The sequence below is a fragment of the Coregonus clupeaformis genome, chromosome 20, assembly GCF_020615455.1.
Source record: "Coregonus clupeaformis isolate EN_2021a chromosome 20, ASM2061545v1, whole genome shotgun sequence".
Classification (NCBI taxonomy): Eukaryota; Metazoa; Chordata; class Actinopteri; order Salmoniformes; family Salmonidae; genus Coregonus; species Coregonus clupeaformis.
In genome coordinates this window covers 42,733,742-42,750,487 of record NC_059211.1, presented here as the reverse complement: position 1 = coordinate 42,750,487, position 16,746 = coordinate 42,733,742, and the positions used below count along the sequence as shown (strand labels likewise).

At 43.0% G+C, this 16,746-nt stretch overlaps 1 protein-coding gene across 1 annotated transcript in view; it reads left to right on the top strand.

Annotated features, from left to right (window-relative positions):
• Positions 1–16,746, top strand: part of LOC121533433 (ephrin type-B receptor 1) — a 204,028-nt gene that overhangs the window by 70,398 nt on the left and 116,884 nt on the right. Inside the window, exon 2 of the mRNA XM_041839371.2 lies at positions 8,311–8,375. Within this exon, the coding sequence (XP_041695305.1) occupies positions 8,311–8,375 (65 nt within the window). The remainder of the gene's footprint in view (positions 1–8,310; positions 8,376–16,746) is intronic.

The following is a 16,746-nucleotide window of genomic DNA, read 5'->3' as shown; positions in this document are numbered from 1 at the left end:
TCTGGGCTTCACTCCTACCCGTGGCCAAGGTCTCCATGTCCCTCGCCAGCCGTTCGCCCTTCTGCCACAATGTCAAGCCCCTCTCCTCCTCATCCGGCTTGACCCAGTCGAGGAGGCGAAGGAGATCTGTTAGAGATCTCCCTGGCGATGGCTCCTGGACACGCTGCTTGGTCACATCTTGGTGGTTTCTTCTGTCACGATCGTCAGGGAGAGACCAAGGCGCAGCGTTGAAGGTGAACATATTTATTATTATACTGATCACACGATCAAAACAACAGACGATAACGTGATGTCTACGGTTTAACACAAAACCAAATAAGAACAAGAAACCACACCCACAAAGGGAAAGACAGACAGTTTAAATATGGCTCCCAATCAGAGACAACAAGCTGACACTCGTTGCCTCTGATTGGGAGTCACTCAGGCCAACATAGAAATACAAACTAGACCCACAACCTACAACACAAAACATAGAAACTAACACCCTGGCTCAACATACGAGAGTCCCCCGAGCCAGGGCGTGACAACTACACTGCCACTCCAACACACACACATACATACACACACACACACACACACACACACACACACACACACACACACACACACACACACACACACACACACACACACACACTACATAAGCTCTCACACAAAACACACACACACACACACATGCATATTGACTCCACACACTCACACATAGACACACTTTCACACTCTTCCCAGACACTGCTGCTACTTATTATCCTGATTGCCTAGCCACTTTTAACCCTACCTGCATGTACATACTGTATTATCTCAATTACCTCACTTACCTCATACTCCTGCAAATTGACTCAGTACTTGTACTTCTTGTATTTAGCCTCGTTATAGTTTTTTTGGTGCTACTGTCTCCTTTTTTATTTAGCAAATATTTTTCAGACTTTTTAACTTTTCACTGTTGGGGACGTGCTCGTAAGTAAGCATTTCGCTGTAAAGTCTACACTTCTTGTATTCGATGCATGTGACCAATAAAATGTGATTTGATTTGACAATAACAACATAGGATATTAAAACAGATAAGGAAGTAGGAACAACCAGTGTCCTAAAAATCATATTGAGATTATTATTTTTTATTTTATTTAACCAGGTAAGCCAGTTGAGAACAACTTCTCATTTACAACTGCGACCTGGCCAAGATAAAGCAAAGCAGTGCGATAAAAACAACAACACAGAGTTACATATGGGGTAAACAAAACAAAAGTCAAAAATACAAACAGAAAATATATATACAGTGTGTGCGAGTGTAGTAAGTTATGGAGGTAAGGCCATAGTGGAAAATAGTTACAATTTCGTATTAACACTGGAATGATAGATGTGCAAAAGATGATGTGCAAATAGAGATACTGGATTACAAATTAGCAAAACAAATAACAATATGGGGATGAGGTAGTTGGGTGGGCTAATTTCAGAATGGCTGTGTACATGTGCAGTGATCGGTAAACTGCTCTGACAACTGACGCTTAAAGTTGGTGAGGGAGATAAGAGTCTCCAGCTTCAGAGATTTTTGCAGTTCGTTCCAGTCATTGGCAGCAGAGAACTGGAAGGAATGGCGGCCAAAGGAGGTGTTGGCTTTGGGGATGACCAGGGAGATATACCTGCTGGAGCGCAGACTACGTGTGGGGGTTTGGCAACGAATATGTAGTGGGGGCCAGCCAGCGAGAGCGTACAGGTCACAATGGTGGGTAGTATATGGGGCTTTGGTGACAAAACGGATGGTACTGTGATAGACTACATCCAATTTGCTGAGTAGAGTGTTGGAGGCTATTTTGTAAATGACATCGCCGAAGTCAAGGATCGGTAGGATAGTCAGTTTTACGAGGGCATGTTTGGCAGCATGAGTGAAGGAGGCTTTGTTGCGAAATAGGAAGCCGATTCTAGATCTAACTTTTGATTGGAGATGCTTAATGTGAGTCTGGAAGGAGAGTTTACAGTCTAACCAGACACGTAGGTATTTGTAGTTGTCCACATACTCTAGGTCAGACCCGCCGAGAGTAGTGATTCTAGTCAAGTGGGCGGGTGCAAGCAGCGTTCGGTTGAAGAGCATGCATTTAGTTTACTAGTGTTTAAGAGCTGTTGGAGGCTACGGAAGGAGTGTTGTATGGCGTTGAAGCTCGTTTGGAGGTTTGTTAACACAGTGTCCAATGAAGGGCCAGATGTATACAAAATGGTGTCGTCCGCATAGAGGTGGATCTGAGCTTCACCAGCAGCAAGAGCGACATCATTGATATACACAGAGAATAGAGTCGGCCCGAGAATTGAACCCTGTGGCACCCCATAGAGACGGCCAGAGGTCCAGACAACAGGCCCTCCGATTTGACACATTGAACTCTATCTGAGAAGTAGTTGGTGAACCAGGCGAGGCAGTCATTAGAGAAACCAAGGCTATTTAGTCTGCCAATAAGAATGCGGTGGTTGACAGAGTCGAAAGCCTTGGCCAGGTTGATGAAGACGGCTGCGCAGTACTGTCTTTTATCGATCGCGGTTATAATATCGTTTAGGACCTTGAGCGTGGCTGAGGTGCACCCATGACCAGCTCGGAAACCGGATTGCATAGCAGAAAAGGTACGGTGGGATTCGAAATGGTCGGTGATCTGTTTAACTTGGCTTTCAAATACTTTCGAAAGGCAGGGCAGGATGGATATAGGTCTGTAACAGTTTGGATCTAGAGTGTCACCCCCTTTGAAGAGGGGGATGACCGCGGCAGCTTTCCAATCTCTGGGGATCTCAGACATTACGAAAGAGAGGTTGAACAGGCTAGTAAAAGGGGTTGCGATAATTTCGGCGGCTAATTTTAGAAAGAAAGGGTCCAGATTGTCTAGCCCAGCTGATTTGTAGGGGTCCAGATTTTTCAGGTCTTTCAGAATATCAGCTGTCTGAATTTGTGTGAAGGACACAAGTTGCAGCGGAGGGTGCAGAGCTGGTGGCCGGGGTAGTGGTAGCCAGGTGGAAAGCATGGCCAGCCGTAGCAAAATGCTTGTTGAAATTCTCGATTATTGTAGATTTATTGGTGATGACAGTGTTTCCTAGCCTCAGTGCAGTTGGGAGGAGGTGCTCTTATTTTCCATGGACTTTACAGTGTCCCAAAACTTTTTGGAGTTAGTGCTACAGGATGCACATTTCTGTTTGAAAAAGCTAGCCTTTGCTTTCCTAACTGATTGTGTATATTGGTTCCTGACTTCCCTATAAAGTTGCATATCGCGGGGGCTGTTCGATGCTAATGCAGTACGCCACAGGATGTTTTTGTGCTGGTCAAGGGCAGTCAAGTCTGAGGAGAACCAGGGGCTATATCTGTTCTTAGTTCTGAATTTTTTGAATGGGGCATGCTTATTTAAGATTGAGAGGAAAGCACTTTTAAAGAACAACCAGGCATCCTCTACTGACGGAATGAGGTCAATATCCATCCAGGATACCCGGGCCAGGTCAATTAGAAAGGCCTGCTCGCTAAAGTGTTTTAGGGAGCGTTTGACAGTGATGAGGGGTGGTCGTTTGACCGCGGACCCATTACGGACGCAGGCAATAAGGCAGTGATCGCTGAGATCCTGGTTGAAGACAGCGGAGGTGTATTTAGAGGGTAAATTTGTCAGGATGATATCTATGAGGGTGCCCATGTTTACAGATTTAGGGTTGTACCTGGTAGGTTCGTTGATAATTTGTGTGAGATTGAGGGCATCTAGTTTAGATTGTAGGTTGTCCGGGGTGTTAAGCATATCCCAGTTTAGGTCACCAAGCAGTACGAACTCTGAGAATAGATGGGGGGCAATCAGTTCACATATGGTGTCAAGGGCACAGCTCGGGGCTGAGGGGGGTCTGTAGCAAGTGGCAACAGTGAGAGACTTATTTCTGGAAAGGTAGATTCTTAGAAGTAGAAGCTCAAAGAAAAAAAGGGGCAGGTTTCCGGGCATTGTAGAATAGATTCAGGGCATTATGTACAGAAAAGGATATGGAAGGATATGAGTACAGTGGAGGTAAACCTAAGCGTTGGGTAACGATGAAAGAGATAGCATCAATGGAGGCACCGATTGAGTCGGTCTCCGCGTGTATGGGGGGTGGGACAAAGGAGATATCTATGGCAGGTTGAGCTGGGCTGGGGGATCTACAGTGAAATAGTACAATAAGAAATAGCCGAAACCGCAATAAGCAAGGCATATTGACATGCGAGAGAGGCATAAAGCAATCACAGGTGTTATTCGAGAGAGCTAAGACAACAGCTGATAATGGCGACAAAGTTTGGGCTGAGGCTAAACATAAACAGGATGCGGTACCGTATAAAGGAACAGTCCAGCAGGCATCAGCTGTATAGCTGAGTTATCATAAGGTCCGGTGAACAGCAATAGGAGAGTTCGGAGGTAGTTCGGGGGCTGCTATAGCACTGGCGAGCAAGAGGCCACGGCTAGCGCGTGCTAGCGGGCCGGGGCTAGCAGACGGATCTTCGTGGTCGACGTCGTAACAGGAAACCTGTTGTAATCACTTCAGACGATTTCGTCGGCAGACCAGTCGTGTTGGATCGGTGGGGCTCCGTGTCAACACTAGGAGGTCCCGTCCGGTTGACAGAGAGGTAGATAGCCGGGAGAAGGGCCTGGCTCGCGGCTAGCTCAAGGCTGATTAGCCAACAACAATGTCCATTTGATTGCAACTATCTAGCTACGATGATCCGGTGTTAAAGGTCCAGTGAATCAGTGATTCCGGCAGAAAAAACGATATGTTCTGGGTCGATAACGTGCTGTGCAGACAGTGCAGACTGGCCTATAATAGTCCAGGCTAGAGCTGGCTGGTAGGTAGTGCAGGCCACGGACAATGGTGAGAAACCGCTAACGGTGGCTAATAGCAAGTAGCTAGTTAGCTGGCTACTCCCGTCCGGTAGACAGAAAGGTAGATAGCCGGGATATGGGCCTGGCTCAAGGCTAGCTCAAGGCTAACTGGTGCTTGCTTCAGGGGCAGTGGTGATTAGCCAAACAGCAACATCCAATTCGGTTGCGGCTAGCTAGTTGCGATCCAGTGTTAATGTCCAGTGAAAATCCGATGTTCTGGGTGAAAACCGCTAACGGTGGCTAGCTGGTATCAACTGGAGATTCTAGATAAAAGGTAAGTCGATAATAGAATCCGTTCCACATTGAGTGAGGCGGGTTGCAGGAAAGTATATTTTGTAGAAAGATTAAAAGTGTGATAGGGGAATATGTACGAAAAATACAAAAAAAAATACAAAAAAATGGCTATTTACACAGACACACAACAAAGACCACGACCGCACTGCTACGCCATCTTGGAACGATATGATTGGTTGTCCTGCCATACAACTGCTTTTTCTGTCAAATGTATCCTTACTCATTTTGTGATGTTGCATTGTGGAATTCATATACATTGTATTGTGTTACTTACTAGTTGGTATTGGGATGTTTTTAAGTATTTTTATAGAGTAGGAATAAATGATGTTGTGAAATTGTTCCGTGGTATTGTTGCTGGCTCATGATGTTGCTGTGTCATAATGTAACAGAGTAAGGTGTTACTCTGGTTTAGTGAAACTGTGTGATGCCATTATGCCACAAAATGAACTTGTAATCTTAAAGGTGCTACAATACCAACCTCTGAGACTACCTATCCCCCAGGTATTGATAGCTGGATGCTAAATAAGTGTGCCATCATTGGAAAGCACAGCTGGCACACTGCTGGGAAATGCAATGGATTTACTTCAACACTGAACACAGATGTTAACGTGTTCTGGCTCATTGCCTTCTCGTCACCCTCCCTCGCCTAACTGCAGAGGAGGGGTAGTGTGACTGTGGTGTGGCTTGTTCTGTGGGTCTCTGTAAAGACAGGCTCGGCATGGCTCCTTTCGTGCTAAAGCCCCAGAACGCTCGGCTGACTGATTGGGCAACTGGCTAGAGCTGTTCTGGAGGCTTCCGTTGTCCCCTGCCCCAGGGATTTTTACTACGCCTGCAGCAGCTTCACATGGTGAATGACAAGCAGATGCCAGGGACAGGCTAGGGATGCATCGCTTCACAGGACATGCTAATCAAAATGGCTATTTCCACTCTGTTTTGCCCCCGCCTAAGCTAACAGCAAATTACTTAAACATGAAAATACAGCTAGGCCCACACACCCTTGTTCCCACAGAAACATCCTGCTGTTACATGTTCTGTATGCTTTAGCTGGTCTTGGAGTGTCTTGTCTACAACGTCTATCCTGAGTGTCAATCTAAAGTGCCTATACTTCCATGCAAAAATCTGAGATTTCCTCTCTGATGATCTGCTAAGACTGAGGAAGTCCTAATAGGATTAATGTGAGGCTTTGAGCTCTGTGGGAGTGAAAGGCATACACCCTGTGGCTGGCCCTGGCCCTGGACCTGCTCGCATCTCCTCTGCCCTGCTCTCCTCTGCTGACTACAGAGAACACCCTCCACAGGCACTGACCTCAGATCAGTGGGCTCAACACTCATTCTGCCAGCCAGTAGTCAGTGTCTCAATGGGACTATGATGAACTGTAACCCTGAAAGAACCCACAACCACAATACAGTTATTGAATAGCATTATGGGTATTGCATTGAGACTAGGAATAAGTAGCTGTATACAGAGAAATAAAGAAATAGAAAAAATACAGGATGGCTTGATGCTACCCTGACCAGTTTGCAGATAAGTGGGAAGGGATCAATGATTTATATATACACTAGATGACTGATAAGGGGCGCTGTGTTGATGCCACCTCAATCTTGGCACTCCCTCACCACCGTAAAAAATATTTTAGAAGCTATAGAAATGCATTTATTAATGTCTACATTTGTTTTTGCCCCATTTATTATATTACAGACACCTTAATGCATACTTTTAAATTATATTATGTGAGCTAAACATACAAATACATTTTGTTAAAATATTTAAAATGTTCCTTAAATTCAAATTTTTTTAAATGACTAATGTTACTGACCCCACTACAACACTACAGAAAATACTTAAATATATGTAATTTTGTCCTTGAAACATTTAATTGAAATACTGTAGAATTTCATTCATTCCTATGGAGGACTGCTCCTACTGTGGAGTGCCAATATGGCCGTCAAGTGTCTCCAAAGCCTCTCAATGGCCAGTACATAGCATCAGGAATCCACGGTTTATATACATCATTGGAGGGGATTGGTTGAGAGCACTTGTAGGAAGATGAGTTGGGGTGAGGGCAATTTTTTTTTTTTGCGTTCTGCATCGGGCTGTTGGTTGGCAGGTGATTGGACCAGACCCTCTCTGTAAAATGGCTGCTGTTATCGACTGATGATTTTCCCATGCTGTTGCTGCTGCCTTTCCACCCGCTGATTTTATCGACCCCCAGGAAAATTGTGAAGGAGGATGAGAGCTAGACAGACAGACAGTCAGACTGACAGATAGAGAGTTAGAGGGAGAGAGGTAGATAGTGAGAGACAAAAACATCACAAAGAGATAAGCGTCAATGCTTTGGGAAAAGGAGTCAATAGTCACATCCGAAAAAATATTGTTGTGGTGAAACGACACCAATAGACCAAAATGTGCTGTTTTGTGGCTCTGTGAGCTGTGTTAGTTTTTGTTGCATTTTTAAATAAAATAAAATAAAATCAACCCCTCTGCCTTCGAGCCAGGTGTGGCTGTTGGCATGCACCGGTGTTTGTATACCTGCTGATGCGTTATCACGGACATTATCAATATTTCCTGGGCCATCAATATTTAATGCACTCCTCTGCAGAAATCACCCACCATTACCTATTGATCAGTCCCAGCCCAGACTGTGTGAAAACCACCAGAGAGGGGCAGGAAAACAACAGACTCTTCCAAGGGCAGCAGTTTGCAGTGAAGTCCACAGAGAATGGTTTGTTATGTACTGTATATACTATACCTCTTATCCCAAACAAAAGTGTTGGTTATCTCCCGCTTTCCCTCAAGAGTGTCAAGAGTGTGGCCTCTCTTCAGACCCAGAGCCTGTTAGAAGTGGAGAGGGGTGATAGATCACCCTAAGTCTCTCAGAGTCAGAGTTTGACAGTAGTGAAATGTGTAGATAAGGCTGTCATCCAGTAGGAACAGTCAAACATCTGTCTGATTCTGTCTGGACCATTGTTAAAGGGCTGATATGCATTTCCAGTAATGAGACATTGAAGCTTTAGCTCATATCAATGGTTTTCAATGGACTGAGAAAAAACAATTATATTACGCAAAAAGTGATGGGGTGAGGTGTTTCACTGTAACAGGTGTTTGCATTACATTGGTAGTAGCAGATGTGTATTAAATCTCTCTTTCTTTGTCTCTTCTACAGAGACAGTGATGGACACGCGGACGGCCACAGCGGAGCTGGGTTGGATAGCGTATCCTGCCTCTGGGGTAAGACCACTCCTCATCTAGACCTCCTTTAAACACTCACCAACCATCCTCTCCTTCCCTCTCCTTGACATCTAAACTTTTCCACAATCTCAAAAAGCATCCCTGAAAGTTGAGTGGTAGTGTATTGTTGATGCCACAGACCAAAGAAAGTGTTCAGATGCCCATAGTCTGCTCTCAGGGCCTAACAACACACTCACCAGCTAACGAGCTCACTTCATTCTGCTGCCCCATGACTGACTGGCTCACAGACAGCCATCTCTGGGAGATGTAGTGATTTGTGACCATGTTCTTCTTCCTCTTATAAATCTATTTGTCGTTCATAGGCGCTGGCTGGCAGCTTGGTTCTGAGCTGTAGAACCAAGCACGTTAAGTGGAGACAGAATGTGCATCCCCTGTGTCTCATGCAATCAAGAGAAATAATGCATTGCACCGTCAGTGTGTGTACCCCAAGGGAATACTTTAGTTTGAGCACACTTAGATTCCAATTTCAAGCCTGCCAAAAGCTTAATTAAAACACTTAGATCTCGTTCTGAACAATTAAGTTCTACTTATGTGCTACAATAAGTGAAACATTAAACACCAGAGTTGGCCAAATCCAGAGGAGGAAAATAAATGCCAGAGGTCCTTATTTGCATGAACAGTTGTGAGAGCTTTAACGTGTCATTTTTTACACACAACATTAGATTTTGTTGAATGTATGTGCATGCCATTAAGATTCACAAGACAATGCCATATTCATATTGACAGATTGACATTGATAGTGAATTGATAGTGATTTAAATTTCAAGTTCAAACATAAAAAGTCTCATAGTTCGATGATTACAGAAACTGATTTTTTTCTTTTCTTTTAGATACAAAGTATTTTTAACCAGTGTGTTTTACAAAATGGAAAATTTATAATTTTCTGCAAAATGAGACACATTTAGGCCCTTAAGATTTGGTGTTTATGGTAATGTAATTAATGAGATTAATTTCAATGAATGTAGATTATATGCAGCAATGTTGTATTCTATTGCAATTGTATGTGGTTTCAGGCTGCCCTCTGTCTATTAGTAATTTGTAAATAATGAGTAATTCTCTGAAAGCTGCCACAGGTCTTAGTCATGACAACTATTATTTCATTAGGATATTATGTTCATTTGACAGGCGGAAAATGGCACTAGAAATATGATAGGAAAGTCTGCTCTACTATATTGTCAACAGAAAGATAATATATAATAATGGGGTTCCAAGAGATTATTGAATGTGGGGTTGAATGTAGAATATGCACATGCAGAATGTATATTCAACAGGTAGGTCTGCACTGTTTGGCTCTGCATTAGCTTTGATCCTGTTGCAACCAGCACCTTGCATACAGACAAGCACTGTCTTTCTGTGCATAGATGACAAAATGTATTTGACATTACGATGACACAGTGTTTAGAAATCGTCCCTCTCTCTTTTTCATTAGAAAAAAAAACGTTTTTTGAATAGTCACTTACTCATATGGACACTGAGTCACTATTAATAATAGAGGGAGATGAGGAGATAACAAGGGCTTTCAAAACCAAGAAAAAGGAGGGTCAAAGTGAAGAACAGTGATGTTTCCTCCTTTAGATAGATAGTGTGTGGTGAAACATAGGCAAGTTCCCGAAGCTAGATGCTCTACTACATTAAGCGTTTATTGGGTCAGAGAGAAACAATGAATAGAGCGTGTGGGTGGAGAGGTTCAGATTCTTCTAGCCGTACATGTGAAGCTGAGACTCGTAAAGGTTTGATGATTTGGTAGACATCTGTCATTTATCTCATTCGACAAGGTTGAGAGATACAATTGTGGACTGCCCAGAAGGGAACCAAATTGTTATAGTTTAATGCTCGCCCATGTTATAGTTGTTAAAAAATAAACATGGTCGCGCTATGGAAGACATGCCAAAGTATCTGATGATGTTTAATGCAAAACTGGTCCTTCTGTGCAAATAAAACTCCATCATAACCATTAATTAACCTTTTGCTGAGTATCTATTTGATTGCATACCGTAAATGACTCCTGGATGTCTGATGATGCTATTACTGTAAGTTGCTATGGAGCTGGAGTCAGATTTCTCTTTTCAAATTGAGAGAGGCTATTCATTTCATGATGGCTTGTCATTGTAATTGAATTGTACACTTCTTGGAAATCACAGTGACATTATGAATTATTCAGTTCAAAGGAGAACACTCCCACATACAGTTGAAGTCGGAAGTTTACATACACTTAGGTTGGAGTCATTAAAACTCGTTTTTCAACCACTCCACAAATTTCTTGTTAACAAACTATAGTATTGGCAAGTCGGTTAGGACATCTACTTTGTTCATGACACAAGTAATTTTTCCAACAATTGTTTACAGAGAGATTATTTCACTTATAATTCACTGTATCACAATTCCAGTAGGTCAGAAGTTTAAAAGCTAAATGTAGTTGTATACACTATGGCAAGCCACAACACAAAGGGGAGTAAGAGAAAACAAGAGGATCTAAGAAATGTTGAGTCCGAACTTAAATCTAAAATGGAAGAGAAAACGGTGCGAGTAGGTTGGTAATTTTTTTTCTCATTTTCTAAGTTGACTGTGCCTTTAAACAGCTTGGAAAATTCCAGAAAATGATGCAATGGCTTTAGAAGCTTCTGATAGCCTAACTGACATCATTTGAGTCAATTGGAGGTGTACCTGTGGATGTATTTCAAGGCCTACCTTCAAACTCAGTGCCTCTTTGCTTGATATCATGGGGAAATCAAAAGAAATCAGCCAAGATCTCAGAAAACATGTGTAGACCTCCACAAGTCTGGTTCATCCTTGGGAGCAATTTCCAAACGCCTGAAGGTACCACGTTCATCTGTACAAACAATAGTATGCAAGTATAAGCACCATGGGACCACGCAGCCGTCATACCGCTCAGGATGGAGACTCATTCTGTCTCCTAGAGATTAACGTACTTTGGTGTGAAAAGTGCAAATCAATCCCAGAACAACAGCAAAGGACCTTGTGAAGATGCTGGAGGAAACAGGTACAAAAGTATCTATATCCACAGTAAAACGAGTCCTATAGCGACATAACCTGAAAGGCCGCTCAGCAAGGAAGAAGCCACTGCTCCAAAACCGCCATAAAAAAGCCAGACTACGGTTTGCAACTGCACGTGGGGACAAAGATGGTACTTTTTGGAGAAATGTCCTCTGGTCTGATTTAACAAAAATAGAACTGTTTGGCCATAATGACCATCGTTATGTTTGGAGGAAAAAGGGGAACGCTTGCAAGCTGAAGAACACCATCCCAACCGTGAAGCACGGGGGTGGCAGCATCATACTGTGGGGGTGCTTTGCTGCAGGAGGGACTGGTGCATTTCACAAACTAGATGGCATCATGAGAAAGGAAAATTATGTGGATATACTGAAGCAACATCTCAAGACTTCAGTCAGGAAGTTAAAGCTTGGTCGCAAATGGGTCTTCCAAATGGACAATGACCCCAAGCAGACTTCCAAAGTTGTGGCGAAATGGCTTAAGGACAACAAAGGTCATAGGTGTATCATGACTGAAACATATCAAACCGTTTGTGGTTTTCAGTGAAAGAAGACCATATAAGAGGCTGAATTAGGCCCAGTACATTCTCCTGGTCAGGGCAGGGCTCTGTAGACACAACAGGTGTCTGGGGGTTACTTGGGTCCACAGTCTTTTCTCTGATCCATAATGGGCTGTGTTCCACATAGAGTCAGAGGCCTGCTGCTATTCTCATCCTCCCCTTCCAGAAACAATGAATATCTGACAGAGAATCCCTGCCCATTAATTCTCATGGAAATACTGGACTGCTCATGCGCCTGTTTAATTTACTATAGAGGAAATGAACTGGAAATGATTAAATTGAGAAGCTGTGTAAGTATATGTGTGCGTGCGTGCTCTCAAACGCATTCATGCATGCGCATGTACCTGTCCACGTGCATACAGGCTTGTTGGGTGTGTACGGGATGTACAGAGATTTGGGTGAGTGTGAGAAAGGAGTGGGAACAGAGGAGACCGCCTGTGGAGAGCCTGTATCATCCCTCCATCCTCTGATCCACCAGGAGGACTCCCTATGGAGTCGAGTTCATCCTCAATCACATTTCCCACCACACTCTCCTCCTCTGCACCTAGCTCTTGTTATGAAGTCTGCTCTCTGCCTCCCCAAAAACATGCACAACATGGATGTTGATCATTATGTGTTTAACCTGTAGACGTGTAATAAAATCAGAAGTTAGATCAGACAGAACTTCCAGCCTCTTTTAGCTATTGCTTATGTTACACAGACGTTTAGAGCCTGGTTCTAACTTTAGTCTAGAACCCATTGTAATTGTATGTAATATATTCTACCACTACATACATAATATACACTGAGTGTACAAAACATTAAGAACACCTTCCTAATATTGAGTTGCCCTCAGAACAGCCTCAAGTTCTTGACACAAACTACCATACCCCTTTCAAAGGCACTTAAATATTTTGTCTTGCCCATTCACCCTTGAAATGGCACACATACACAATCCATGTCTGAATTGTCTTAAGGCTTAAAAATCCTTCTTTAACCGGTCTCCTCCCCTTCATCTACAATGATTCAAGTGGATTTAACAAGTGACATCAATAAGGGATCATGTCTTTCACATGTCTATGTCATGGAAAGAGCAGGTGATCATAATGATTTATACACTCTGCAATTACTGTTCTTTATGTGTTTTTCAGTAAAGCCAGCACATCTTTACAGATTTTCAGATCTGTAAAGACCATAGCATATTGAGGACTCTGTTTTGAGCTAGCTAATTTGAATCTTTGTGACTTTAAACTCTAACTCCTGCCTTTCTGTCTTTGAGCCCACACAGTACCTCTCTGCTGTGATATGTTGCTGGCCCGTATGAGTGGGAACAAACTGTTCCAAAACCCTGCTGTGTTCAAATGTCTTTTTAGTGTTTCATCCATCATTCCTTATACAGCAATCTTCCTATTTATTATTAAAGACAGAACATCGAGAGGAACATATACTGTCTTCTCACTGAAGTAGAGATTAATTTCCAGCTTTTTCCAAACTATCTAATCACACCTACCCCATCCCAGCATGTCTAAAGCAGCCATTAATATCTATACTAAGATTCCCTTCAAGTCGCTCAAAGCAGTAACCACCTTCCACCTCCTAAACCACTTTTTTTTCCTTCATAGATAGCCCAGATTACAGTAATGAGGAGGTAGAGCACTCAAACAGAACCCTGGAGTTCTCTAATTGAAACTACTGGGCTCTCCTGAATATTCCCTTTATTTTGTCAGTCTAAAATAGACACCTGGCTTTTAATCAGCGTCTGGCTGGGTTGGGTTGGGGAGCAGTGGAGGCCTGGACTCTTTTCCCCTGCTGTTTCATTTATACACACTCTGTCTCCTCATTAGGGATGCTACAGGAGAGCCTGTTGATTCAGTGTGTGGCGCTGCCTGCCTGCCGCTGACGGTCTCATTATCACGTCTCTCCTCTTCTCTGCTTCTCCTCCACTCATAGTCACACAGACAGAGGAATCCTGGGAGAGAAGGTGGGGAAGGAGGAGAGGAGAGAGAACGTTAGGGAGGGAGGGCACTGTGACTAGAACGAGGATGAACACAGCGGCCAAGCGGAAAGACAGGGTCCAGTCTGATCATCCCATGTTCACTCACTATGAAACACACAGTACCATACATTAAAAACTTATCCTTTTAAGATAAAACTATATTAAATATATTCACGTCACCAAATAATTGATTAAAATACACTGTTTTGCAATGAAGGTCTACAGTAGCCTCAACAGCACTCTGTAGGGTAGCACCATGATGTAGCCGGAGGACAGCTAGCTTCCGTCCTCCTCTGGGTACATTCACTTCAATACAAAACCTAGGAGGCTCATGGTTCTCACTCCCTTCCATAGACTTACACAGTAATTATGACAACTTCCGGAGGACGTCCTCCAGCCTATTAGAGCTCTTGCAGCATTTAGAGCTCTTGCAGCATGAACTGACATGTTGTTCCCACAAGCAAAGGATCAGAGTACTGAAAGCATAAGCTACAGTGGGGAAAAAAAGTATTTAGTCAGCCACCAATTTTGCAAGTTCTCCCACTTAAAAAGATGAGAGAGGCCTGTAATTTTCATCATAGGTACACGTCAACTATGACAGACAAATTGAGAAAAAATTTCCAGAAAATCACATTGTAGGATTTTTAATGAATTTATTTGCAAATTATGGTGGAAAATAAGTATTTGGTCACCTACAAACAAGCAAGATTTCTGGCTCTCACAGACCTGTAACTTCTTCATTAAGAGGCTCCTCTGTCCTCCACTCGTTACCTGTATTAATGGCACCTGTTTGAACTTGTTATCAGTATAAAAGACACCTGTCCACAACCTCAAACAGTCACACTCCAAACTCCACTATGGCCAAGACCAAAGAGCTGTCAAAGGACACCAGAAACAAAATTGTAGACCTGCACCAGGCTGGGAAGACTGAATCTGCAATAGGTAAGCAGCTTGGTTTGAAGAAATCAACTGTGGGAGCAATTATTAGGAAATGGAAGACATACAAGACCACTGATAATCTCCCTCGATCTGGGGCTCCACGCAAGATCTCACCCCGTGGGGTCAAAATGATCACAAGAACGGTGAGCAAAAATCCCAGAACCACACGGGGGGACCTAGTGAATGACCTGCAGAGAGCTGGGACCAAAGTAACAAAGCCTACCATCAGTAACACACTACGCCGCCAGGGACTCAAATCCTGCAGTGCCAGACGTGTCCCCCTGCTTAAGCCAGTACATGTCCAGGCCCGTCTGAAGTTTGCTAGAGTGCATTTGGATGATCCAGAAGAGGATTGGGAGAATGTCATATGGTCAGATGAAACCAAAATATAACTTTTTGGTAAAAACTCAACTCGTCGTGTTTGGAGGACAAAGAATGCTGAGTTGCCAGTCTCCAGATCTCAACCCCATAGAAAATCTTTGGAGGGAGTTGAAAGTCTGTGTTGCCCAGCGACAGCCCCAAAACATCACTGCTCTAGAGGAGATCTGCATGGAGGAATGGGCCAAAATACCAGCAGCAGTGTGTGAAAACCTTGTGAAGACTTACAGAAAACGTTTGACCTGTGTCATTGCCAACAAAGGGTATATAACAAAGTATTGAGAAACTTTTGTTATTGACCAAATACTTATTTTCCACCATAATTTGCAAATAAATTCATAAAAAATCCTACAATGTGATTTTCTGGATTTTTTTTCCTCATTTTATCTGACGTGTACCTATGATGAAAATTACAGGCCTCTCTCATCTTTTTAAGTGGGAGAACTTGCACAATTGGTGGCTGACTAAATACTTTTTTGCCCCACTGTATCTAGCACTGCAGTGCATAAAATGTGGTGAATAGTTGACTCAAAGAGAGAGAAAGACAATAGTTGAACAGTTTTGAACAAATTAATTTCTTCCAGAATGAAGCAGAAGCGAGAGATAGAGAGAGATTTAGTCTTTTTTTTCCTTCTATTTCACGTACTTAGCTAGCAAATGCAGCTAGCTAGTTTAGCCTACTCAAACACCCTGCTCAAACAGAGGGATGCTATGTTAGTTAGCTGGCTATGACTATCCAACACAACACTGGAACTCTTCCAAGTCAAGCTAAGCTTTTGGTTGTATTAATTTATTGCCACTGGGGCCCGCCGGTGTAAGTGCTAATCTGCTAACTGACTATACACTGTAACGTTACTGCATGATTGTAGCGGGTTTACTGACGCATTAGTTCTATTGGCTATGTTGACTATGACGTTACTTTAGCTAATATGGTGACAACGATGTAGGCTTTGTGTAATGGTATGATATGGTTTGGCTTGGAAAGGTTTTTTCGCCTGGTCACAAACAGCTGATGTGTTGTGCATTGAAGTCCAAAAGCAAAGGGAAAAGGTGAGAGGAGGAGAGCGCCTAGATGCGAGAAGGAATACAACATGGCTGCTATTAAAGTGAACCGTGTTTACTTGTGATCAGGGGTTTATCCATTCCGTGATTCTGTTGAAAAACGTTTCTTAAACAGAAGCAAACAGAACGAAACAGGGATAAACATACCTGAATTTGTCCAATAGAAACTCTTGTTTGCAACTGTTGGACTAATGATTATATCCTAGATCAGCTAGATGCAGGCAAGAGTGTGCAAGGCGGTATTGAATGTGTCACCGTCTGTCCATGTGTCACTGTCGTCACCTCAACATTTTCTCTCGACCTGTGTGCACCTACGTTGTAAACTTTCATTCGTAGGCTAGGTTGTAGCAACCTCATGATGGGTTTAGGGAAAATTTGAGTATCATATACAGTGTGGTCAAAGGTTTTGAGAATGACACAAGTAT